Source organism: Sinohyriopsis cumingii, chromosome 12 (assembly GCF_028554795.1).
Source record: "Sinohyriopsis cumingii isolate HCF-2022 chromosome 12, ASM2855479v2, whole genome shotgun sequence".
Classification (NCBI taxonomy): Eukaryota; Metazoa; Mollusca; class Bivalvia; order Unionida; family Unionidae; genus Sinohyriopsis; species Sinohyriopsis cumingii.
Window position 1 is genome coordinate 38,706,616 of NC_142972.1, and position 27,541 is coordinate 38,734,156.

At 34.7% G+C, this 27,541-nt stretch overlaps 2 protein-coding genes across 4 annotated transcripts in view; one reads left to right on the plus strand and one right to left on the minus strand.

Moving 5' to 3' along the window:
* The first annotated feature begins 673 nt into the window (after window positions 1-673).
* Window positions 674-22,532, plus strand: LOC149786287 (uncharacterized). Its single transcript, XM_089976676.1, has 10 exons — window positions 674-838; window positions 1,272-1,394; window positions 4,745-4,939; window positions 11,246-11,340; window positions 13,428-13,544; window positions 14,015-14,047; window positions 14,311-14,422; window positions 17,561-17,603; window positions 20,897-21,048; window positions 22,400-22,532. Exons 1-10 carry the CDS (start codon window positions 730-732, stop codon window positions 22,462-22,464), a joined length of 1,044 nt encoding a protein of 347 aa, XP_089832802.1. The 5' UTR covers window positions 674-729; the 3' UTR covers window positions 22,465-22,532.
* Window positions 18,144-27,541, minus strand: part of LOC149786288 (mitogen-activated protein kinase kinase kinase 7-like) — a 79,926-nt gene continuing 70,528 nt past the window's right edge. For all 3 annotated transcript variants that reach the window (XM_089976674.1, XM_089976675.1, XM_089976673.1), the window contains one exon: window positions 18,144-26,662. In XM_089976674.1, coding sequence (XP_089832800.1) covers window positions 26,576-26,662 — 87 coding nt within the window. In that variant the 3' untranslated portion in view covers window positions 18,144-26,575. The remainder of the gene's footprint in view (window positions 26,663-27,541) is intronic.

The window sequence follows — 27,541 nt, forward strand, 5'->3', positions numbered from 1 at the left end:
GAAGTACATCGTTTCCCCAGTTTCCAAAAATCTCAAGTCAACAGGCATGGTCGACTGAAAGTATTAATCGCACAAATACCAGAATATTGTTTTTTTTTTTTTTTTTAATCTAAGCACCCAATGACCACACATCACGAAACTCAATTTCTTTTTACATTTGCTTGGGGTTTTTTTTGTTTCACATTTATATGATTCTTCCGAGCCGAATATTATTGCTTCACGCCATACAATACATAACACGACACAAACACCCAATACTAATAATTATTTCTATCTCAAATTATAAACAGTATACTTAAAAGTATCCAAAGAGTTCCCTTAGTTAAGAAATATGGGAAAGCTCATTTAGGAAACAAATCCATGCTGTTGTAAAGTCTCGTGAATACTGTACACTATGATGTCTGCTCCTAAAAATTGGCTAATTACTCGAGTTGAAAACTATCTTCCATACTCAACCTCCTCATAATCTAGAGAGAGAGAGAGAGAGAGAGAGAGAGAGAGAGAGAGAGAGAGAGAGTAAATAAGACGAAAGAGGGCCGTTGATTTGTTTTCTTCTTATCACAACATCACAACGTGTGATTGATGTGTGGGTTGGTCATTCCTTGGTGTATGATGGCTGTTTTGGGTCAGGATTTCTCATTTACATGATGTGATGTCACTGATAACAATTTCGTCCAAGATCTGTCACAAGATAAGTTTGGTTTTGCTGTGGTTAGCCAATAAAAGTGGATGGAAATGAAGATGGTCCTCTGCATGTTTGTATTATTGGGGTTTTGTGGTTACTGTACATCATCAAAGGAGCCTCGCTTCTTCCTATCTTCTGCAGCCCCAGCTTTAGGTAGGAATACTTGGGTTTTCCTTTGGCTCGTGTCTGGTGTAATCAGTTGTTTTGAAAGTAAATCGCGATTCACACACGCCTTTATGTATATAAACGCTAGCGCAGTACATGTATCTAAGCACGTCAAATATGTAATATCTTATTAAATTTCATTGCTTCTTTTGAAGTAATGCTGACTTAACCAAGATGTAAAACTTACCAGTTTGCCCCCAACAAGGAGTGCTGTGTTTAAAGACAGAAATACTATTGAAACGTAATCTCTCTGTTTTGATATATTTAGCACTTTCTCAAGATCATGGTGCAATTAAAAGTTTCAATTTAGGTACTTGTGTTTATTTATAGTACGCCATCGCGAAAACATGCGTAAGAGTTTATGCATATTTGTTGTCGTTTGTATTGAAACAAACAGTGACTGGGTTGCTTATTATTTCAGAGTCCTACAATGTTGATAAGTCCCAGGTGTCGGTATCTGGAATTTCGTCTGGAGCCTGCTTTGCTACCCAGTTTCACGTCATCCATTCTGCGCAAATCATGGGTGTTGGGATGATTGCTGGAGGTAGGTACACAGCTGAAACGTGCTCGGCCTTTCCCGTCAAGTCCAGAAATAAATCTCGAATGTAATTCACCGCCATTGAGAACTATACTCGGAACTACTTTTGTTCACATGGCACCATGTAGTGGTGGAAGGAAACGGAGCCACAGTCGTAACGTTACTTGCATTTTCTGTGATCAAATATGTAGTGCATAGGCGGATAGTCCAGTACCCTTGCCCCCACCCCCACCCCCACCCCATGATGCTCCGCACATTAAGCCAAAATGGCAGAATTAATGAACGAAATTGCTCTGGAAATAAAGAAATAGTGTTAAATCAGTTACCTACAGCACTGTCGCCACTGACATTTTCTTTGTATCAGTCATAACTATGTCAATGAATGAAATACTGAGTGATGTTTAAAGTGTCACTATCCAGAGAGAGATAGTTTATTTGAAAGAAAGTTTGATGGTTTGTGTATACCAACTTGTATGCAGCATATTTGAATTTTAAAATGCATTTATGGAATAGATAATGGGGATGGGGAAGTGGTATAGTGCTAATAAAAGAAGGGAGAAAACGCAATAAAGAAGCGAGGGAACGAATGTTACTCAGATGCGGGGGTGGGGTTGGTGGGGCAATGGCGAGAGCAAAAGAAAAGTAAGGGAACTCCCAAGCGTTCTCACAGCACTATTCTCCTGGGTCGGGGTGGGTGTGATTAAGCTGGTAATGCAGTTGATACCTATTGATGCAATACGGATTTTGGAGCTTTACAGTTCTGCCATTTCTATCTTCCTTTGAAAAACTAAATAGTTTGCTAGTTACAATGTGATAACCACGACTGGAAATCTGGATAGGTTAATTATTAATATTAGTACTACATGAAACACATTCTCAGAGAATAGATCTACATCTTAAATCACTGATTCATATTTGACACAGAATTTATTAGATTCGTGCAGCAACTAACTGAACAATGTTAGCATGAAAAACGTGCTCTGCTGCAATGCAAAAGCTAGGTTTACCTGGTCGCTGTAAAAACACTGACAAACTTAAGAAACTTTTTTAAGCATAACTCATCATTTGGCTGAATAATGTTTTCCTTTTAAATTTAGTCAGGCATTGATGATATTTTGACTTCAGGATTGATATTGTTTGATCATGTTTTATGCAATTTTGTAAACGGAGAACATCTTGTGTTGCAGACAGACCAGCAACTTACACAACGCGCCAATACAGTTACAACTTTCTGATACATGAGTGAATGTATGCTTATCGTAGTGCAAATTTATAAACTGCTACCAAATAAGTTACAACATAAATGTATCAACTGAAGGAACTCAGCATACGCAGACTTAAGGTACAACTTTTAAAGAAGTAATCAGGTTTTACCCTTTTGTTTCTTATAACCTGAAATGTACAACTGGTGAAATATGCAGAAATCTTAGGAGTGTTTATGACCGATTAGAACTACTAGTTAAAGTATGATAATGAAAGGGTATACAACAATACTACGAATGCCGCTCTGCGAATTTTCAAAGACGCCCAATTAGTGGTTAAGGATGAGTTCACTGGCTTGGATATTGCTTGTTGCTAATATATCTAGCTTTTCTTTATGGAACTACTGCAAAATAAATGTACAAAAAAAGCGGATCGCTATCCATGGATCATTCCTACAAAAGGAGTATTGTATATCACATTCTAGTTCAAGGTTATCAATATCAAATTACATTAATCAGATGGATAATTTTGCATGTGCGACACTTAGGTATCATACAAAACATTATAAATAATATACGCATATATTGCAAAATATAACTCAGATAAACATTGTTTGAAGAGTGCAGTTCGGGAAATCCTTTCCGATACAGAGGGAGAAAATGGCAAGATGGACGAAACACTTTCAAAAAGCACTGAACAGACCAGACCCACCGTTTACAATGTTGATCCCAAAAGCCGAATAGGACATTGGCATCAGTCTAGATGACATCACTTAGACCAAAGTCAAACAAACCACCAAATCCCTCAAAATTGGGAAAGCTCCTGGTGAGGATAGCATCTGCTCAGAAATGCTAAAGTCGTAAGATGCAGAAAACTGAAAGATTCTCAAAGAAATGTTACAAAGATATGATAGAGCGAAATATTTCCCCGCCGAGTGGAAAACTGGAATCATCGTCAAGTTCCCAAGATAGCGTGACATTGGGGAGTGTATGAACTGGATAGGTATCACCCTGCTATCCCTCTCAGTAAATTCTTCAACAAAATAATTCTCAAGAGTATCACCATCAAAGCTAATGACCTCATCAGATAGGAACAAGTGGCTTATGGAAAGGAAAGGATTATCACAGTCAGACATATACTAGAGCAGACAACTGAATGGAACAGTAGCGTCTATATAAGCTTTTAAACTTTGAAAAGGATTTCGACAGCTTCATCTTGATCCCTCTGGAAAATACTCCAGTTCTATGCCATCCAGCCGAATATTATAATAAAAACAAGTCAGCACCAAGACAACCATCTTACTGCTTTAGGACCAACACAGGCGCGAAACAAGGCTGTATCCTTGCACCTTTTCTCTTCACCCTTGCCGTCGACTGGCTGAGGAAACATACAAATGTGGACGAAAAGAGGGATTAGGTGGACCCTCAATTAATCCCTGGAAGACCTCTACTACGCCTACGACACTGAATTGTTTTCAAGTCGGCATATAAACGTGAAATAAACTCAGTGAGACAGCTATAAAGATTGGACTGAAGGTGAACAGCAAGAAAATCCAAGGGTTCAAGGCCACGGGGGCGGATAACCAAATCCATCAAACTGATGTTCATTCATGCAGAAATTTCCTATGTTATTTCTCTGACGTGACAGAAATAAGCGAACAATGTACCATTCATTTGTCAGGCTCACCGTAAAATAGCACTAATGGCAGTCGTTACGGACCATCCATTTAACAAATACAGTTTCGGAAAGGGGGCTGTGGACTATAATTTTTTTTCGACAGGGTCATTTTTGTTTCCTTTTACGTAAGGATGTTTTTTTTCCAACTGACATAATGGATATAAAGGACCTCTCTCTCTCTCTCTCTCTCTCTCTCTCTCTTCCTTTAATCTCTCTCTCTCTCTCTCTCTCTCTCTCTCTCTCTCTCTCTCTCTCTCTCTCTCTCTTCCTTTAAATCTGACCAAGAAACTTTGTTTCAGCTATCTGAGGACCGGAAATTACCTCCAGAAAAATTCATAGTCCCCTCAACCCCTAGGGAAAATTCCATTGGTCTGTCCTTAGCTATACGGACAGAAAGATCTGTCATGTGTAAACGTAACGTAATTTTAAAATACTAATGGGTAACCACTGTAGCCTTCTCATTTTTCCACTTTCAGCGCCATTTGCTTGTACGGGCGGTAACGTGGCGACAGCTCTCGTATGTATGCAGACGCCGTCCCTCATATCCCCGACGGCACTTGAGGCAATCGTAACAGCTGGGGCTGCTGTGGGTAACGCAGACGCAACGTCAAACCTCCTTCATGACAAGGTGTACATCTTCGACGGACAGCTTGACTCAATTGTTAATCCAGGTTGATTGATGTCTGTGTTGTATGCGTTGGTCTCGTTCTGTCATAATAATGTCTTATATATGCTGTCTTTTAATTGCCAAAAAGGAAAAAAGGTATGCAGCACACGTGTTCCCGATATCAATATTATGAATATCCTAATTGTATTGAATTAGCTACAGCTGTTGCTATAGAATATACACCTTTTTATACAAAAATTCAGCAGCAACAAAAACAATATAAAACAATACTACTACTACTAATAATAATAATAGCAAGAATAACTAAAAACAATATACTTTCATCAAAGTGACATATTTATTTGTAACTTATAGTTATCCTTCATTTGCACTAACTGAATTTAAAATCTCTGTGAAACTTTCAGTCTTCTTAATTTATTCTCTATTTTGTTCTAATCATTTCAGTTATTCTTCACGAGTTATAATACTACTGTTATTATTGGTTAATTGTTCATTTGTCCTTCATGAATATTTTGTTTTCCCACTGACATCAGTGAGTTATAATAACTTGTGCCTGATCCCAAATCACCTTCTATTTCACGTAGAGAATAAACAGGATCAAATATACAGGGTGATTACGAAAAATGTATGTTACTATAATGATGGATATGTGAACGTATGTAGAAAAAAATAACAATGAAGATAAAATAAAAATATAATAAATACAAAGTAACAATCATCTGTTAATATATAAAATACATGAGAAATTAGTATTAGATATATAAGAGGATGGATATCATGTTTTCTGCTTTTCATAATGCAAAGAATCATTTACACAAATGACAAATAGCTTTTCTCTTAGTCATACTTAAAAGTTCAACACATTTATATATGATGGTTTCAAGATCAGAAAAAAGGAACAAAACTAACAAAAAATTATATATTTATCTCAATCCATCTATTACAGGAAATTGCATCAACACAGGTTAGTTACTAAACTTATCGACATAATCCTGGGACTAATAACTAGGAATAAAACTGTATCTATATAACTCTGGCATACATAACTAGGTTTAAAACAATATCTACATAAGTTTAGTACTTATAACTAGGTTTAAAGCTTTATTTATATAAACCTGGCAGTTATAGCTAGGTTTAACACTATATCTACATAACACTGGCACTTAGAACTCGATTTAATACTGTATCTACATAACACTGGCACTTAGAACTCGATTTAATACTGTATCTACATAACACTGGCACTTAGAACTCGATTTAATACTGTATCTACATAACACTGGCACTTAGAACTCGATTTAACACTTTATCTACATAACACTGGCACTTAGAACTCGATTTAATACTGTATCTACATAATACTGGCACTTAGAACTCGATTTAATACTGTATCTACATAAGCCTGGCAAATATAACAAGGTTTAAAACTGTACCCACAATACCCTGATACTTGTAACAAGGTTTACAGCTGTACCTACAAAACCCTGGTACTTGTAACAAGATTTAAAACTGTACCTATAATACCCTGGTACTTGTAACAAGGTTTAAAACTGTACCCACAATACCGTGGCACTTTTAACAAGGTTTAAATCTGTATCTACAATGCCCTGGTACTTGTAACAAGGTTTACAGCTGTACCTACAAAACCCTGGAACTTGTAACAGGATTTAAAACTGTACCTACAATACCCTGGTACTTGTAAAAAGGTTTAAATTGCACGAACATAATCCTAGTACTTGACTAGATAAAAAATCAAATTCTTAAGTGGAATATCGTTACGTAGTTTGTGATTGATTGATTTCCTCTGTATATTACGAAGAGTATAATCAATTGTACAGATAATACAGCACAAATAGAAAGTATTGTAATAAATTTGGAGTATGCGCATTTCGTTATAGCGTCCCGTTTTAAGGAATTCGTAGATTTGTGTGATTACTTGTTTGATTATTGGAACTCGGTGCAATAGAAATATTCCTTAGCCCGAAATAATTAGCCAGTTACTAGCAGCAAACGTCACGGAGTGAAGTGTTAGTGAGTTTTCATGATGCCATGGTTCACTTTTAGTGAATTCAGGTCAAAACCGCATGAGAGTGTCCTTGTCGTATCTTAGTCCCTATCAAAATCGAGTTGCCTACATTGGTTGTGTGACTGCAGTGGCATTATTTACGTTAGGAAACCGGTAAATTACACAATGGAATCAAAAAGTAGGGACTTGGCAGATACCGTTTATGTCGCGATGGTGGCACATGTGATGCAGTTTTACTGGCGAAGTGTGCCTTGAAACCATGAATTGAATGGCCTAAGGTGGTATAGTTAAAATAATTCCTTGTATTAGGGGATAGTTGTATAGTTTCTACGGCGTGAACTGCTGACGGAACGGAAACCTGATGAAGAGAGACCAGGCAGATGTGCGGTTGATATATATTTGGAATGTTATGAGATTTGTGGTCTTGAACTGATTAGAGTAAGAACTTATGTATAGAATGAACACGTCGGGCTTTCTAATTTACAACTGAAGTTGTATGGAAGTCTTTGGAAATTTGTGGTAAACTTATGACTTCTGGTGGAATCGCGCCAGAGTTTGACACAGCTAGGTCAACCAAATACCACTGGCTTGTAATAGTACAGTAACTAAAGGTGAGAAATAACATACATTTATCAATGATCGTACATAAATAAATGCACATACGGTGAACATTCACAAGGAGAACCAAGGGACATTAACTGGGTTTATCTACAGGTCATAGATCGTTTTCATCATTTCTTTCCCCTACATATTATAGCAGTGGTGAACACAACTGTAACGTTTGTATGGTAGATTTAAAGGCAAACTATATCTTTTACAAAATTCATTATCACAAAATTCATTATCAAATGCAGTTATTGCTTTCTTCATTTAAAAGTATCGGAATGGTTATCCAGTGCGATGATAAAAATAATACCAATGATGAACCAAGCAGAAAATATTGTGTTAATAAACTAATTTACAGGATTATTGATAAAGGTTTAACAAGGAATACGGTCGGTATCAGTATCAATACAATCAAACGTTTGCTGAATATTTTCTCCACAGTTTATATATATATATATATATATATATATATATATATATATATATATATATATATATATATATATATATGTATGTATGTATGTATGTATGTGAGGCTGGAAATACATTAGATGTTCATTGCTTAAGGTGGCGCTCTACAGTTTCGTATTTTGCATAGGGTTAGAATTTTAAAGAGAAAGAATTTCCCCGGCTCTCCTCACTGGTTATACTGGCTATTTAAAAATAACCTTGTATATCTTAGGTATAATTGAAAGAACCTTTAATTCCCTTTATTTTGGTGTATGATTGATGGGTATAATATGGGTTATAGAGTATACAGCTTGGCCTTACTCCAGATGTGCACCTTTCAAAAAAAGTGCTAGGTCCACTTGGTCATTTTCACTTCCTGAACTTCAGAGGTAAATTGTTTAAATATGAGCCGATAACTTTTTTAAAATTTTTTTTTTTTTTTTTTGGCAATTCATTCATTGCACGTTCAGAAGCTGGTATTGTCTAGTCTGGCAAAATTCATTTTCCCTATTTTAATAGCTGCTATGGATAGTGTACTTTAGACTAATTCAGGCTGAATTTTTAGCACAAGGGAGCTGTCATTGTAGATAGCAGTGTGCTTAGATCATGTACAATTTCCAAAAGTACAATATCCAAAGAAATATCAGCCACATTACATTAATGTAGCATTGAAGTATGCCAACATTCTCTCCATTGTGCATGTTTTAAATGCAAACAATTTCACCTTACATGCGTCACTCTCTCAAAAGTACATAATAACTGGTGAGCGCCACCTAAAAGATTTACAAATTACGGGAATCATTCCTAAGAGAGTATTCACTAAATCAGTTTTCGATATTGAATCTAAGTGACTGTACACATGCATTCCAAATATATCAATAATATCACACCAAAACTGTTCACGGTCTTTTGTAACAAAACAACATACGGATAGAAAATGATCAAGCACTGAGGTGCATACCACTTGACGAGTACATACAGGTTCCTCTAGAAATGACAAACGTTTTGTCACAATATTGACAACAAGCCGACATGACTTAAGAGACGCCGGAAATGTTTTTCTACTTCCCATATTTACCCGAAGGAATGAAACTGCCATTAAGCAATAACTTCTGAAATAGGCTAAAAGAAATGTTTTCGTAAAGTCTAACTTTCAAAGCATTTTAATTTAAGATATGGACTTGGAATTTAACTATTCAAATTTATTAACCGGGAATCGGCCTTGAAACATGTATAACTCTGTGAAGTCTTTTAGATTAACTGTATCCAGCAGTTTACCCATATCTGGAATAAAGCCAGTTTGTTTAACTTGCAATTTTGGATTCTGATAGCCAAACTGACGGAGTAAAAATAATTATTTTGCGCAAAAAAAAAACTTCAGGCAGCATGCAAAGTTGCTCAAAGAAAATTATTTTTTACATCAATGTAAGCTTGCATACCTTTGATATGCTAGGCGCAAAATCGGTGGCCTCTCTCTAGCACAAGTATATTAAAATTGAATAACGTATCGACAAGTTTAACTTTCGTCTCTTTAAGTTTGGTATCCATTCTACTATACTTAGACACGTTGTCACCTAAATGTCTAAAATGTTACCACAAACGATAGAAACAGTACCAGTCTATACAAACACCTGTCTTTCCAGGAGAAATCAAATTCACAAATTCTGAACAATGATCTGAAAAATGAATAATTTCATTCCAAAATGAAAATTTACTTCTTTAGGGCGTACATTAAAGTATAGGTTTATACTATAAAGCAAATGAGACAACACTGACCTACATATGGTTGGACTTTCCTGACCTGCATATGGTTGGACTTTCCTGACCTACATATGGTTGGACTTTCCTGACCTGCATATGGTTGGACTTTCCTGGCCTGCATATGCTTGGACTTTCCTGACCTGCATATGGTTGGACTTTCCTCCTTTTATCAGGAGGATTTTATTAGTTGAACAAATATATTGAATTTTTTTTTAATTATTTAGCTTGTCATTTCTATTGATGATTAGCAAGGATTCTGTTTTAAGAAAATTGTACTTTCGCTCTCAGTTTAGTCTGAGCTGGTGGCCTGTTGTCTTCTGTTAAGGATCAAAAATTACTCAGTTATTCATTAAAATTTTTATTTCATAAACGTTAACCCAGACGAACATTGAATCTCACAGATCAACTTGCAGCCTTCTACACATTCTTATTACCTATCATTCTTGGTGTAATATGTGTTATGCTTCTTTTCTTTTCATACTTGTCCTTTGAAGGTTCGTCTAAATTCCAGCTCAACTATAGCTTGCGTTCACATGATTTTCCTTAAACTAACTGACTCATTTGAGTCCCATCTGCAATTTTGTTCTTTTTTTTATGAAACTATACTTTTCAACTATTTGCATTAATTGTATGGGTACACTTCAGTCTCATTAGAAAGACTTACTCAGCATATTTGCATTTACACACCATGAATGACACACGGTCAGTCATAACGTCTACTGTAACATGATCGACATTTTTGTACCCATAGAAAAGATCCAGATGTAAACGAATTATGAAAATCTCAATCTTTTTCTAGGAGGCGATAGCGGAAAGCAATAGTGCGTTCTTTAATATTAAGGATTCCGGTAAACACAGGAAGTGAATAATTCAGAATTAATGCAGCCGCCTTTAACGATTTCTTGCAACAACTTATTAGGAGAAAGCTATTTGTCATACAAAATACGGAGTCTCTAAATTACAGGGTTGAATATGGGCAATGAGAGTTGTACATGTCATTAAATTATTCTAAGTTTTCGTGACAATCTGAGGCGATAATGTTTCAGTTGCAGATATGAGTGTACACACACACACACACACACACACGGGTAAAGTTTTCCTGGGGCTGGGTTTTGCTTTTAGTTGAAAGTATTTAATAATTTCAATTATCTCTGCATTTAATACTATCTTTAAATTGGCGATAAAATGTAAAATCTCTCTTCAGCGATATTTGAATTTGTCTATTTATTGTATTCGTTTTTAACTAGATATGTGCTCATGAAGCATAAATTGCCCTCTGCAGCACCTGAAAACTGACCTAAATATAAAACAGACCAGAGTGTTACGCACAGACGGACAAGGTAATGTTGCATGCCACTCCCACTACTTTGTGGAACACACATAATCGATGAAATTGTGCTTTCAGGTTTGAGTATATATACATAGTTTCGGTATCGGAAAATATGTGCAAACTGCTGCATAAGAAAATATGTTCATAATAGTTATCTCTTGAGGTTTCTTTTCCAGGAGTTGGTCCTAAAATACAGCAGTTTTATGGCCATTTCATCAGTGATGCTGGACACATTAAAACCGTGTTTGACGTACAGGCGGAGCACGGGCAGGTTGTTTTTTTGTTAATTGTTTGTGGGGGTATTTTGGTAATACTTTAAAAGGCTGGAATATAAATATTATAGGAAATTAGCATTTGCTTTACACAATTATTTCATTATTGATATATATATATATATATATATATATATATATAACGTATTGAGAAACTAAAAATATAGACCCTCCATTAAGGAATGACAATTATTGTTCAAATGCCGAAAATAAAAAATGCGAAGGCAATGGGCAAATATGCGAGATAACGAGAAGAGAAGTATCAATAAAACAACAATTATCTATCTCATATATATATATATATATATATATATATATATATATATATATATATATATATATATATATATATATATATATATATATATTTGTTGTAACTCTTGGTACATGATTTTATCTAATTTTTATAATTTGTACTCATGGCTGTAAATCGTACAGTTTATCTTTAGTGACATTTTTGCATACGCGACCTGTGTATCTTAAGACTGTAGTAGTTTGCCCATTAATGATCTTAATGATAAGACTAAATGGCACCTATGGCTTGATTTCTCAGCGGTTGATGAGGTTGCGACGTTTCTAGAATATTATTGTAACTTCCCATCGTTAAACTTGGTCACATGAATAGGGCCAAATCGACGCAAACTTATTAGTTGTTCGTCACGTGGGGGTGTGCTTGTGTGTGTGTGTGTGTGTGTGAGAGAGAGAGAGAGATTTGGATTTTTAACGTAGATTTAATAGTTTTGCAGTCATATTTCAACTATGTCTGCAGCGTGGCAGTTTATAGTGATGTCTTAGCAGTGGAGCATCATGCCGCAGACATGTAACATTATGTCCCACCCAGTCACATTATCCTGACACCAGGCCGACCAGTCTAAACACTAACCTTTTAACGCTGAGCACCAAGCGAGGCACCTGTTTGTACCATTTTTGTAATGACTCGGCCAGCATGAACGGCGTTTGGGGGTGGCAAGTGGGGCGTCCGCCCCAGTCCCCGCCCTTGAGGGGGGCCCCGCGCTTCAGGTCTAAGGTTGTCCCTATGAGTTTGTGAAGCTATATTCTCCGGTAAATTGGAAACGCTGAAACAGGCCGCACATAATGTACGCAAAGTTGCGAAGTCAACTTAGTCAACTTCGTAACGCAATTAACAGGTGGCAGCACAGGTGCAGACAGATGCAACCATTTTCTCAACGCCACTAGCGGGCAACGGCTGTCCGATAACTTGGATCTCAGTTTTTCACTCTGGCCCCGCGCGGTCATGGTCGGCCCTAGGCCCCGCGTACTCCTAACGCCGCCTTTGTCGGCATGGGTTCGAAACCGCGACCTCTCACATCCTAGGTGAACGCTCTAACCACCCAGGCCACCGTTGCGGTCTTTTCGAGAGGAAATACCTTTGCTTGGACTGTTCAGTAAATAAAAAATGCTCATTGTTTTGAGTATAGTATTGTTATCAAACTGTTGTGAATTATTCGAAGGAGTTCTGGATAACGCCATCTTGGCAACGTCGCGATTCTTGGCGTACCAGTACATTTCCGGTTTCGAAATTTATACAGAATGTTTAACTCATTTAGGATTTTCATAGAACTTTATGGACTTTCATAGAACTTTATCAGGATTATTTTAGATTCATACTATAATACTGTATGTTCCTCTCTCTCTCTTTTATTTAGTTTGTGACCATAGAATCACCAAATGTATGTAGGTTATTACCAAATATATGAGTAATGCAGCCTCAGAGAATAAATAACTTCGATCCATTCTAAAGCTAGTGAAATTGTATCAGAGATGCTTTCAAAAGACTAATATAGTCGTATGGTTAATTTTGTTGCATTTCAATAAGAAAGGTATACAATTTGTTTTTGGTGAAGGAGACTGTTGTGAGGGTATTACATCGATGCAATTTATAATCACTTACTGTCACTCGAAGACAACGAATCTCTCGACGCACATCGTGCTCAAATATTCCCTGAAATTATCTTTGAGAAGATGTTTTCTTTCTTTCTGTTACATTAGAAGTTCTTAAGATCGTTAAGACCTTTTAACAAAAACTGAATGCAAATTAAATCTGACCTTTTGTGCATTTTTTTAGCCAACGGACAACTTTGGTGGCCCGTGCAACAAACTGTCTCACACAGACTTCATGCTGAACTGCAATTATTCTGCAGCCTTTGACCTACTTAATTTTATTTATGGAGGACACCTTAGAGTGAGTGTTTATAAATATGTTTTACATCCAACCACCACCCCTCACATTACATACATTAGGTAATCATACTGGTATGGAAAAAGATGGACGGACGGCCTTGTCCGGTAATTTACATATCAATAAGCTGGGATCAAGTTATGATTCTCGACAAATACGTATTCGCCGCGTTTCGTTATGAGACTTGCAACCGTCTTCTCGTGCCTAGCACTTACTATACATTCCACTGAAGTTCTTTCAGACATAGATATCACTGCCTGTAATTTTTTAATACAAAAGTAATTATTTTTTTAATAATCACTTAAAGACGATTCATAAGTCTAGGCGACCACCGTCACTGATTAATTTCTAATTTTGTATTTCTCTTTCATGAGAGAGAGAGAGAGAGAGAGAGAGAGAGAGAGAGAGAGAGAGATTATGGTACTAACATAATCACTGATTATGTAAACTGTTATTTTCCCTTACATTTTCAGCGTCCCAATGCTCATACATCTGCTGCCGGAAAGGTAAACAATGTTTACTTAAGATCAGCTACGACGCCATCTTTTCTTAGCAAAATTAACCTAACTTCGTTGCCTCTTGTTCTTCAAATCTACAATTTTAATTAAATAATATTTACTGTTCATATATGCACATTTCATCTGAAAACACTTTTTCAAAGAGTATCGTGAAGTCGTCGGTTTTGACGCTCATAAATACATGCTATTACCTATTCAGAAGCATGGTCCATTCATAATAGTATCTCTTATTTCATTTATATATAATAAAGCTGCTGAAGTTCAACCAGGAAGACTTTTTCTACGTGTCAACCCCCTCGATGTACAGCATGGATGACATAGGATATATCTACGTACCCTCCCACTGCCTGGACAAATCAAGATGTGAGATTATATCAAAAATATACTTTCTCAAATTATAAATCGGTAATCTGTCTCCTCTTAGACTTATAATTATGGGATTCATTAATATGTATCATCTCAAATTGTACATCGTAACGTATGTACTCACTAATAAGTTTAGTCTAACTGCAGACTTTACAGACCCATATCTGAGACGGCAAATCAGAGTCTATAATGTTTGCAGTTGGGCTTATAAACGAGTATATACAATAAAAATTATTCTGTAAAAAAGAATACATCCCCTAACATCGTAGGTTACAAGGTTGTTTGTTTGTTTGCTGTTATTTCTTAATAAATATTCCCCGTTTCTTTCTTTGAAATTAATTGAAAGCATGACAGCAACTGAAATGTTCACTCAACTTCCCAAACCGAGTATAGTCCTTAAATGTTTATAAATAATACATATCGAAGATATCTAGGAGTCTATTTGTCACCTTTTTGGAGAAAAATGAGACATAGCAAACATGATGTTGTCTGTCATCAAAATATTGGCATAATTGTTTCCACGGAACTCAAAAGTAATTTTGATCCTTCTGTTAAAAATTGTCTGATCTTGTTGGAAATTTGGATCAAACAATTTACACTGTTACGTTTTTGGGGCGTCAAAGAGAAAGCAAAATCTCTAAAGTTGACGCGGGTATTTAATGCGTCTTAATTGTACAAGCTGTCAACAATGCATTTTTGGATAATGAAACTGAAGCGGAATGTATAATTCTGTTTTGTTTTTCTTGTGCTGACTAAGCCCGTTAGACTATTTGCTCTTCCCAGGGCCAGACCTAGTTTTATAGCCAAATGCACTAGGGAAGGAGCGAGGCACACGTTGATAAGCTCTAGGACACATGCAAAAGAATTTATTCTGCCGTTTGATATCCTAGCTGTTCTATTTTCTCTTTGCGGGCAATTTTGAATTCAGTGTAGAAGGTAGAAGGTGGAGAAGGGATTCATGATGCTTTTTAAGCTACGAGGTTTATATAATGTATTGCCCTTTACGAAGTGGAGGTTTTGCCTTCACTTCATTGTTACGGCTCTATGGTCTTAAACTAAGCAACCGAAATGAGCGAAAACCAGCAAGTTTTATAAATTCAGCAAATAATTTATTTACCAGGAATATCATGTATTTTTTTTTTTAAAAACCCCAAAACAAAACAACAAAACTGGCAGTATTATGAATTAAATCCCAAATAGTCCTCTATGTTTTATCACAAGTCCAAATGTATGGAGTTCTGAGTTTCTGTGGTGTTCCAAATCAATTCTAATATTCAATTTGTTGATGTGCCTGTGGTCTTGATTGTGCTAATATGTCAGCGGCATGGAAAGTGGCAATGTGTTAACTCTTTTGATGTATCACAATAACATAATCCAGAATGTCCTTATCTGAAATCACTATAATTTCAAGGTAATGTTTTAGTCCAAGAATATTGAGAAATTTTTCATTCTAGTGTATAAATATTTTAAATACATATAATCATGGTAAAAGCCAACAAATATATTTAACAACATTAAGAAAATATTCTATGGGAATTTATACTATTTAATAAAGAATGTAACGACATAATTTAGAGGAATGGATGTGAATCTGTAGGTTCCGTTCTTGGTAGAAAGCGTGTCCAAAATTGACACTAATTTGCAATGAATGTATTCTATACAAAGACTGGTTGCCATATAAAAATGAATCAGAAGCCACTTGAAGCTTTTGTCCTGATTTTAAATCTAGTGGTGGTGGATGTTTTTGTGCAGACTAAATGTGGTAAATTGTTTGATAGCAGTGTTGTTTAAAGTGCATAGTTGCTGGAACCTTCACAATATATACCAAGGTAGCCCTAACATTGTTCTTCCCGTCAAAAGTTGAGACCAAACTATTGAGAATCAGGTCCAAGTCTCCCAAGTAACATAACCCCCGCAACACTGGTGCTCAGACTTTTGCCATTAAAATTGTGTTCAAGTTGGCCTGCTAGCACGATTCATCAGGCGTATGATTATCTACCATTTCATTAGACGAGGGACGTTTTTGCAAGGCAGGTTACAATTTTGCAAGGTCCTAAAATACTGGGGTTGGGTGACATGGGGTTGCTGGTCAACAAAACTGTGCAGACAAGCAAGGCACAACTGGTTCTGGGATGTTGCAGCTCGTAACCTCTGGGTAGCTGGCTTTAATATCTTTGCCTTGCAGAATTAACATGGATGGTCCTAAAGTGTTAAAGCTAGCAATCAATTGTCATTTTGGTGGCCATCTTACCTGTGATAAATGGATGTGAAAGTCACGAATGCCACTGTGTTTATGGCCAGCATGTCTTTGCCTTGTGGTATGGACAGGATCATGGAGCATTTATGGCTGATAATGATGACTGCAGCTAAATTGTGCTGCCTGGTTCGGTCATTGCCAATGGTAAAGGCATTGCAGTCAAACATCAGGTTTATTGAACCCTGCTGCAGATGGAACTTACACAGAGTGCAGATATTAATTTGCTTCATTGTATGCTCTAGTGCAGGGTCATTCGACATCTTCAACAATGTGGGCAACATGGACCAAATATGTAAAGTTTGTGGATCATATATATATGTATTACAGTAATTATACAATAATTATATTACTGACAATTTCTATTAGTGCAGGCCACAAAAAAATGACTCATGGTGACTCATATGGACTGCAGGTCTGTAGTTGGACCTGTCTGCTCTAGTGCATGGAGATGTTACAACTAAAGTTTTACGAATGGCTATTCAATTGATAAAACTTTGCATTAATTAATGCAAAATAGTTCTACAAAGTAATGTAAAACTAAAATATTTTCATGACTAGTTATATCTGAGCATAAATTTTATGCGAACAAGAGATTTTTCAACAGAGAATAAAGGGAGTTAATACTTAAGGGTCTTCGATTCATGGTATTTATTTTGAATTTGTATACTGGTACATTCAATTAATGCAGGTTTCAGCAGCCTATTTATACTGAAATATGAATAATATATTTTAACATCTTTAGAGAAGAGCAGTTTCCTGATTAGCAAAACTTAATAATCATAATATACTGTTATATAGGTCAGTATAAAATAAATTTATATATTCCAATGAAATACAGAATTTCTTCATGTTCATATGACTTCTTGTGTTAATTTCAGCTTGCAAGTTGCATATCGCCTTTCATGGATGTCTTATGGGGCAGTAAGTACAAAAGCTTTTTTCCACAAATACAGTTCAGTCATTTTAACTATGCATGGACTGATAAATGGAGGGGTCAGGAAAGTATTTGGTGTTAAACCCATTTCAAAATACAGTGGAACTCAATATATTTTAAGTACATGAAGTTTTTTCTTCTCACTGAATTTAAAAATAGTAAATCACTGAAACTGATTTTAAGTAAATTTGTACATTTTATTTTTGTAAAACTGCATAATAATCAGATATGTTGAGAGAGAGAGAGAGAGAGAGAGAGAGAGAGAGAGCAATATTTTAATTATTTGTATGTGACATTCAAGAAAATTCACGCTTATGTTAACCAACTAGAGCAAGATGCTTTATTTATTTTGCCTAGCATAGCTCTGTGGTTATAGATGCTGGCTGATGATATGGATATGCAACAGTGAATTACAATAGATGCATACATGCCAACCAGTGGCGAGGAAAAAAGTGTAATCCACTTGGATAAAAAGAGTAATCCAAGCAGAAAAAGAGTAATCCACATATAACACGATAAAAATTCAATGAGCATATGTACAAAATGATTTATTTATCCCTCTGGAATTTTAACATCAATTACTGTTTCAAGTTTTTGTACTTAACACTATGAGTTTTAAAAGGCAACCGACTCTCATATTACATTTCAAAACACTTTGTACCAGCTGAGATCATGAATGTTTTGCACACCAGTAAAGCACTAAGTGCTGGGTTAGAGAGCCTGGATCTGAATTAAATATTATATTTGTGAACAATACTGAACAATCTCTCACAGTCAGCATTAGAATGGTAAAGAATATTCCTTTCATAACCTAACAAAGAAGAGGAAATGTATATCTTACAGTTAATGGGTCTTTTAGCTGGGAAATAAGATGAAAAAATCAACTCTATCCATATGAAGTACATTGTCAGGTAGAATGGAGTGCCAACTTCATACTTAGGAGTTTTTCTAATTTATCAGCAGCTTTTCCTGCAACATGGTGCATCATATGACAGAGACAACCTGATTTGTACAATGATGGTGTCATTTTTCAAAATATAGAATACAACTCCTTTATGAATTCCAGTCATCACTGATGCAGTATCAGCTTAAAACCTCATACAATTATGCCAACGTAAGTTTATTCAAAGTATTATCAAGCAAATAAATAAAATGTTTTCTCCAGTGGAATCTACTGTTAAATCTGGTAATGAAAGAAGAGCACTCTGACTTTGCCCTTTTCATTGTCAAAGTCTCTTACACAGACTGGGTACAACTTTTTGTCACCATCACTACTCCTGTCTGTTGCAATACTAAATCGACTGAGGTCAAAAGTTGAAAGTAGAAACCAGCATGTTTCTTGGAGTAGGACAACTAAGTAGTGTTTTGGTCCAAAAAGTCAATAAGCACTTTGTAACTGAATAAATGAAATATTAATTCCCCTCAAATTGTATCTGAACACAACTATTAGTGATTACACAGACTGAGTGTAAAACAGGAATGAATAATTGTTGACCAAATTCTTTATAAACAAATTTCACTTGACCTGAGATATAATAGATTTGCTAAGGAAAAAAACCCACTAACTCGTAAACAGGGTCAGGTTTTGAACTTAAATTCAAATAAGCCTCTTGTTTATCATAGTGTGTTGTCACATATACTAACAAGGCAACATATTTAAAGAAGATCCCAATAAAGATCTTCACATGATTGCAGCGTTGTTCACACTACTAAGCATGACAAAGGTCAGATAGCTACAACTCTCAAGAATGGATAATAATTAAGCACAAAATAAAGATATATATATATATATATAACACTAGGCAAGAGAAAAATAAACATAAGTGATTTTAACTGTTTAGTATGGGCTTTAAATTCCTCGTATAAGCATCTTTTTTTCAGTATTACACCAGAATGTTCAGGTGGGAGTGACATAGTCCACTGTTCAGAACTGGCTTTGAATTCTTTTGATAATTATTTTGTTTAGTATCCCACCAGAATGTTGTGGTGGAAGTGACATATTCAGTGAACTCTCCCTAGCATTAATCAAAGGTTCATGTGAACTGTTTTGCAAATGACCAAATCATGCTAATGGAATAGTTGTATTTCCGAGAACACACTATGGACTAAATCATGCCAATGGAATAGTTGTATTTTCCAGAACACACCATGGACTAAATCATGCTAATGAATAGTTGTATTTTCCAGAACACAATACTGTTGCCGACAGATACCAAACCTGTGACCCTTTGATTAAGGGTCCTATGCTCTAAAACTGAGCAAATGTGACTCCACAATATGTACATAAAAAATGCATTACAAGTTAATCTTAATTAGACTTTTCCAGCTTTAAACAAACCACATACACTGACAAGTCAACATATTTAAAGATTCATTCCCAATAAAGATCTTCACATGATTGCAGCGTTTTATAAGCCTATACAATACATAATGTGAATCATATATTTACAGTTTGGCTTACACAAGTTAGGAATCACCTGCATGTACCAGTATGTGATAAATGTGATAAGGATGCACATATATAGCATTTTTGAGAAAATACAACAAAATGGCCATGGTAATAATTGCATTATTATCTGTATTGTTTTTCCCAGATAACAAAATCAAGATACCAAAATATTAGTTATAACCTATTTCCTAAAAAAAAAGGTTTATTGAGATAAAAAAATAATAAAACCTTCAACTGTGATGGGATTCGAAGTCAATATTTCTGACATATAGTCTTTTCATAATCCAAGCATAACATACATTGTAGAACTGGAGTAAAGAAATTAATCCAATTTGCTGATTATCATAAAAGCTATACAAGTTTCAGATCACTTTTTTTTAACATGATTAGAAAGTAACTTTACTTGTAGAGCACAGCTGAGTACCTATTTAATTATCTGTATAATTAAAAATGTTTCATCACATGCGTCTTCAGAACAAAAAAGGATACTTGTTTATGCTCCAAGGTAAAATATTTTAAAATCAAAGAAAAAACCCTTATAAAAACGAAAATGGAATAAAATGATGTATTTTATGCATTTAGGTTAATTTAAAAGTTCAGTCTCACTTTTCTTGGCATATTTTGAAATTATGAAACAACTTTTACAAAATATTTATAAAGAATTTATCTTCTCTAAATGAAATTTCTGTTAAAAATTTGCCTCTTGGGAATGAATACTCGTTATGTTTGGCATTGTTCTTTATTACTCTGACCATCTGGAACACAACTATTTAATCAAAAATCACTTCGTCAAAGACCTTCTTTTATACAGCTCTTACTTTTGTCCTACAGACGATACATTGGAGAGAACTATGTGAGTCATGCTGGATATAATGAAGTTGGGGAGCTGAATAATATCATCATACTATATCCACAAGTTATCAAGTCATTAACCAACCCACAGGGATGCTGGGATTGGTGGGGTTACACTGGTGTACTCTTTGGTAAGCAGACCATTACGCTTATTATATTGACACAGATTTCTCTCTCTAAGCAGGTCAGTCTCTGGATGAATGAGAGCAAAAAGTAATAGACCAACCTGCCAGTACGATAAAATAAAAAGGCAAATTTCAATGTCAGCATGCATGGTAATAATAAACCTACTCAGGCAGTAAAATGACATCACTGAACTGTAAATAACACTGAATGTTTAAATTACCCCCTGCTTGTTTGTCATGTTGCTGGTCTTTTCCTTTCAGTTCAAAGTACATGCACTACCTGGAGGCTGATTGACATAAAATGGCCATGCCATACTGTCAATGTTCTGGACTCAGGCCATGAAATTGTGTACTTTGTTTATTTAAACCAACCTAAACGTTTTAATTTTAACAGGAGTTTTACTTTATTTTATGAACACAAATGAAACAGAAACTCACAGAAATGAAGCAAATATTAAAAAAGATTTGGAATAACAGAAGAACATTTTAAAGCATAAACACTTGTGAGGGATGTGAAGAGTTGTCACCTTTTGTCAGTATGCAGCTTCTTGTAGTCAATCTTAACTCCACTAAAATCTGTGTATGCACACTTGTATATAGCATAAATAAAATAAAATATATACATTGTATATGTACTGTATCTTTGATATACCAATAGATTATGTATTTTTCATTACAAGGAAACTCAACAACCCTTGTTTTCCTTATACTGAAATGTTTATACATCTGTTGTCAAAATATCGCTTAACAGTATACACATATTTTCTATCATTGTACATACATACATACATATTCAGTTTTGCAAACAAAGGTATCTACTTAAATATATTCCAGTTACTAAAAGCTATATTAATTGCTAACTTTGGTTAAAGATATTTGATACAGTTTGTGCATTTTTACGGATAAAAGTCTAAAGTTTAAAAAGAAGGTCTCCATAAAAATATAACCTAGCTACACATAGCAAATTCATTTTAGAAAATGATTTATGCAGTTCATCTTGAAGCAGCTATGTTATTTTATTAAATGAAATTTTATTATTTAAAATTTAAAAGCTTTCAAAATTCATACTGAATCAACCGATCACAAGTGATAAACCTGTATCCTACCTGTGTCCATGAGACATATATTTAGAAAACTGACAAAAAAATATTTTATATATATATATATATATATATATATATATATATATATATATATATATATATATACACACACACACACACACACACACATACATCTTGGTTTAACATTCAATGGTGTGCCAAAAAAATTCAGTGGTGCTTAGGATTATAGAAATTCATGCCAAGTTAAATATAAGCTTCAAATAAAACTTATTTATCTATATCATTTTTTCCAGCAACCAAAAGTGGATTTCAGATAACAGCTGTCGAGAGGATGTTGAGCAAGGTTCTTGGCTTATGATAAGTTCAAGCTGTATCAATATATATACTGTCTTTATTACTACTTCAAATACAATTCCTGCCAACAAATCATGTCTGTGACTTTCTAAAACCATTCTCGCCATCAAATCATGTATAAGCATTGTTTGTGACTTTCCTATACAATTTAACCAACAAATTAATCCTCAATATTTCTGGCTTTCCATACAATTCTTGCCAACTAATCATGTATCCTCACTATATGTGACTTTCAAAAATAGGTTTAAAAAATGCTGATCAGAAGATGTTGCTGCCAGAAAAGTGACGTGTTTCTTGCCATCTGCTACCATGGGCGAGATAAAATGATACAGCTAGTATCTTTCTTGTTGCAGATATTCTATATAAGAGCTTTCTTTATTTATTTAGCAGAAAATCAATTACAATAAATCATTCTAAAGTACTGATCTTTTCACCAAGATTCAAACTTTCCAGTATTTTCTTAAAATAATTATCTACCTTAAACAAAATATACATATTTGCCATAGAAAATTTCTGTTTTGTTTTCACTCTTCTTTTGTAAGTTCAACCAAGAATCAAGACACAGTAATTAAAAAACAATTTAAATTCTGCTCTATTAAAGTATTGTCCAGCTTTCTAGCATTACTTAAAATACTGTCTCTAAACTCCTTTATAGTTTGAAATTAAGTTATAAACACTACACCTTATTGTTATCATTTAATTTTTTTAAACAATCTTCATAGCCATTTTTTAAAAAATTGTCAACCATTAACAATGTCAATTAATATACAAAAATTTCAAACATCATACTGTTCATAAAAAGATTCATACAGACTAAATTAAGTATCATCATGACTACAAAGTTTACTACTTAAGCTATCTTTGCTATTAGCAAAGCATGAAGTTACTCAGTATTTAGCTGAATTATAAAATAAACATTTTCTCTATCAGTTAAATACACTCCCTCCAAAATGCTATATTAAAAATACAGAAAAACTACCAACACTAAAACTCCACTAAGATAAAATATACGAAAATTGTTTATGATGAGTAAAATATCCATCAAATTATCTCCTGTATACACACAAGTGATAATGTACACATTTTTGCAAATAGTAAAAATTCAATGCTATTAAATTCTATATATGACATAGTTTATTATTAGTCTAGATGTACTAACTGCTGTTGAATGAACTATAGTGCTTCTATTTAACAATTCTTGCAAGTTTTCTTTTGTTGAATTTAACAGCATTTTTAACAAATTATTGGCTATATCTTGCCAAGGAAATAGAGGCTAGTCTTTTCCAAGAACACACCATGGCCGTTGACCCAGGCTGATCTGGGTGGGTATAAAGCCTGTAACCCTTGGAGTACGAGTCTGACATAAATCCAGCAATTACGAATTTCCAGGTACATTTCAGAAACAGCCTGTAAAGTACAATACTGTGACAGAAATACTGCCTGATCATTCATAAAAGATTACAAAGTAAATAATTGTAATCTCTAAACAGCTTCATGGCACATCTCGCGAACAGTTAAAAAGTAAAGTCATTTAATACATGACTTAAAAGAGGACTAAGCATATACAAGTATTAGTGGCACTTGAGATAATGCTCATTAATCACAAATCACATTTTCTGATACGAATCTGAGAAAAGCTTTCATGGTCTCATCTTTCATTATCAGAACATTAGCACATTTTATTTTAGAAAAGAGGCTTCATTTCAATAGCACCCAAATGCATAAAAATGCCTTCAAAAGACATAGACCACAAAACATTCCATTAGCATAAACTTCAATTCTTTTAAGGATAATCAGTTTCCCTTTATACATGAAAAATACAGCAATCTTTTCAACAGCAGAGAAAACAGCATGTCTAATATGCATAAATACTGCCATAATTATGAATTAGTATATTAAGACCTTCAACAGAATGCATTATGATACTTGTAACCTCAGTCTTGTCTCAAACATGAAACATGCATGTAACATGAACATATGACCTATACAGTGACACCCCACTATAGCACACTTCATTAGAACATGAATTTGGATATAGCATGGTTGTGGCATGTCTCCTGAACGTTTACATAAATTTCACAAACTGCTTGAAGCACTGCAGAACTTTCTTTAGTGTCAAAATAAACAAGCGAATTTGACAAGATGTGTTATATTCTCAAGAAAAAAAACCAAACACTCCTTGTTTATTTTTGGAAGCTGTTAGTTTCTTAAAAAGCTGATAATTGTTAATCTAATTATAACTGAACCAGTAACAATAAAGTCATTAACTTTACTTTGCGTTTGTCTTCAGTGCATCCTGTGTATAGTCACTCAATGCTGGGTAAACATTAGCCAAAATATGTTTGCTTAGTCATGCTGTTGTGTTTAAGCTGCAGAAGTGGAAGGATTGGCTAAATATAATAACCATTCTACTCCTTGATTTTACTCTGCAATATATCAAAGTCACAGTTATATACAAATGTTTTAAAGTACATTGGGTTTATTTAATTAATTTTTTCTCTGTCATTTTGAGAATGACTCGAATGATTGTATAGAACTCATTCTGTACCCACACAATAGAATGGTTTATTCCCAAACTGGGTCCAGGCGGTTAAATGTATATACACACCTGAAGATTTCTAATCTCAAGTTGACTATGAGGTTAACACCATTGACTTCCTTTATCAATTTTCAGTTCAAATACTTTTCAAGTCTAATTACAGGATTCTTTTTAGATATTCAATATCTAATTTATGCATTTTATTTTCTCTCAAAAATCAGAACATTTGGACATGTCTAGCAAATATGAATGTTGCAGAAAATACAGTGTTTTGTAAGTTAATGTAAGAGTATGAGCAAATTATTAACTATCTGGATTTGACTGGATCTAGAAATTATGCTTCTCTGTGATCACTTCTGATGGAATTATGATTTCATATACAATCAGAGAGGCTGGTGACTGATGAGTAGACATATTCTACCTTATTTATGCTTCTTAAGTTGCAGATTTTCATCCACAATAATAATTTTAAATGTGTAAAATCTGTTGTAAATATTTCTTGTTTAATATGGAACAAGCTGATCACTGTGTCAGTGGAGTCCATAGTTTTGCTCTCCTCTTTCCTGGGGCCCTGGGTGGCCAAGTAGTCTAAAGCACACACAATCACAGATCACTTCCAACTCACCTCTGTCAATGTAAGTCTTGGCTCATCTAATATGGGAATGTGAGAAAGGTTGCCAGTTGTTTCCTGTGGGTTGGTAGTTTATCCTGGCTTCTTCCTCTACCAAAACTATACTGGTTGCCATATACTGTCTATCATGTGCTGAAAAATGGCATTAAAACTACAAAACAAAACCAAACCAAACCACAACCCCTTCCCCCATACAGTGAGGAAGATAAAATGCAATATTTCTTTAGTTAACTGACTTGTCTGGCTTTAGTACAATATGGTACATAGCAAGATGGCATTACGTGGACCCTGGTCATTACGCAATAGTGGAGTTTCACTCATTACAATAATTAAGATGTTACAAATAAAACTTAATTAAAAGTTCTCAGTCAGATACAGCAATCAAATGCTCTGATATGTTAAAGATGACTAGCACAGCAGTATCTACTGGAAGACAAACTGTTCATTAAAAAATGATTGCACCATGAAATAACAAATGTAAACACTGCTGTCATCTATTGGCCTCTAAAGTTACAGTGGATCATACTCTAATTCATGGTCAAGCCTGCCATAGAAGCCATCTTAAGTGGTCACTCACTTGTACTACAAATCAAGCATATTCAGTCTTTGAAACCTGCTTAGAATTTAAGTGAATCACCACATGCAATCATTTATAATTTAAGTAAAACTGTTTCTAACAGCAACCTGTCTTGTCTAGCTCAATACAACTCTGACTTTCCAAGTTTTGTTTGCAAAATCTGTGCATAGCAACCTCATGCCAGTTTTACAGGTGTATTTAGACATGGCAACCATTTCAAATACCAGAGCTGGGTCTATGTTGTTTGCAACTGATGTCTTTTCCATAGGCAAACATACAAGAACTCTGCATACATAACTGCAAAATCCAATTTACAGAGTACTGGTTCATTTCTTCATGAATATTCCATCTTGGATTCTTTATGCTTATCAGCTGATGCCTTGTCTCTTGTTCTGGTTTTTTCGAATCTGTTCCAGCTGCATAGATAGATTCTTGTGAAAACTTTTCAGACTCTCCTACAAAGATACAAAAGAAAAGTCATCTTGAGATGATACATCTGGTACCCTGTTGATGCCAGTACCCTATGGTACAGAACTCCCCATTTATACACTAATTATGCTACAATATGTTCCCACAGAACCATAAACAAGGCCTGCACTTGCTTGGTGAGCACATACTTAAGTATTGTATTTAAACCCAGTGATCTTGATCCCAAGTTCAAAGGAGTGAGTACATCATATAAATTAATTGTCTTTGCTTCATAGTGAGTAATGTCGAATGTGAAAAGTATCTATCATGGGAAAATATGCAAACAAAAAACTTTAAAAAACACAACAAACTGCTGATGACAATGCTGCAAGAAAAGTGACTCTGCTATTATTTGCTTCCACCCAACATGGGCTAAACAAAAATACTGAAAATTCTAAGTAACAAAAGGCACTACAACACAACCTGCTTGATGTATGAACCAAGCTGACTGGAATACCTTGAACAGTTGAAGAGCTAAGGTCTGTAAAAAAAAAAAAAAAAAACTATTTGCTTAAACTGATTAATGAGACTAAACTATAATACATTTAACTTGACACACCTGAATTAAATCACCTATGAAAGTCAATCTTGAGTCAAGACAACAAATTAAGGTACTTTTAACTGTTTGATAAAACCAAAACTATCACCCTTCTTAGTTGTTTGATGGTGCATATGTAATGTTATTTTCCAGACTGGTTCTCTTATTCTGAATGTATTACTCATAAAAGGCAGGGGACACGAAGACCCATTCTAAGATTATTGTGTGTAAATGAGTTTCCTTAGACCAGTTTTGAATTTTACATAAATGCATACATATGAAATATTTGATAGTTCAAACAAATATCTATTTCATAAAGCGTATGGAA

Excerpts from the sequence above, each read along its gene's own strand:
- LOC149786287 (XM_089976676.1), top strand. The coding sequence starts at position 730 with ATGGAAATGAAGATGGTCCTCTGCATGTTTGTATTATTGGGGTTTTGT. Across the intron at positions 839-1,271 it reads TTCTGCAGCCCCAGCTTTAG|AGTCCTACAATGTTGATAAG; the intron begins GTAGGAATACTT and ends TTATTATTTCAG. Across the intron at positions 13,545-14,014 it reads TTTATGGAGGACACCTTAGA|CGTCCCAATGCTCATACATC; the intron begins GTGAGTGTTTAT and ends TTACATTTTCAG.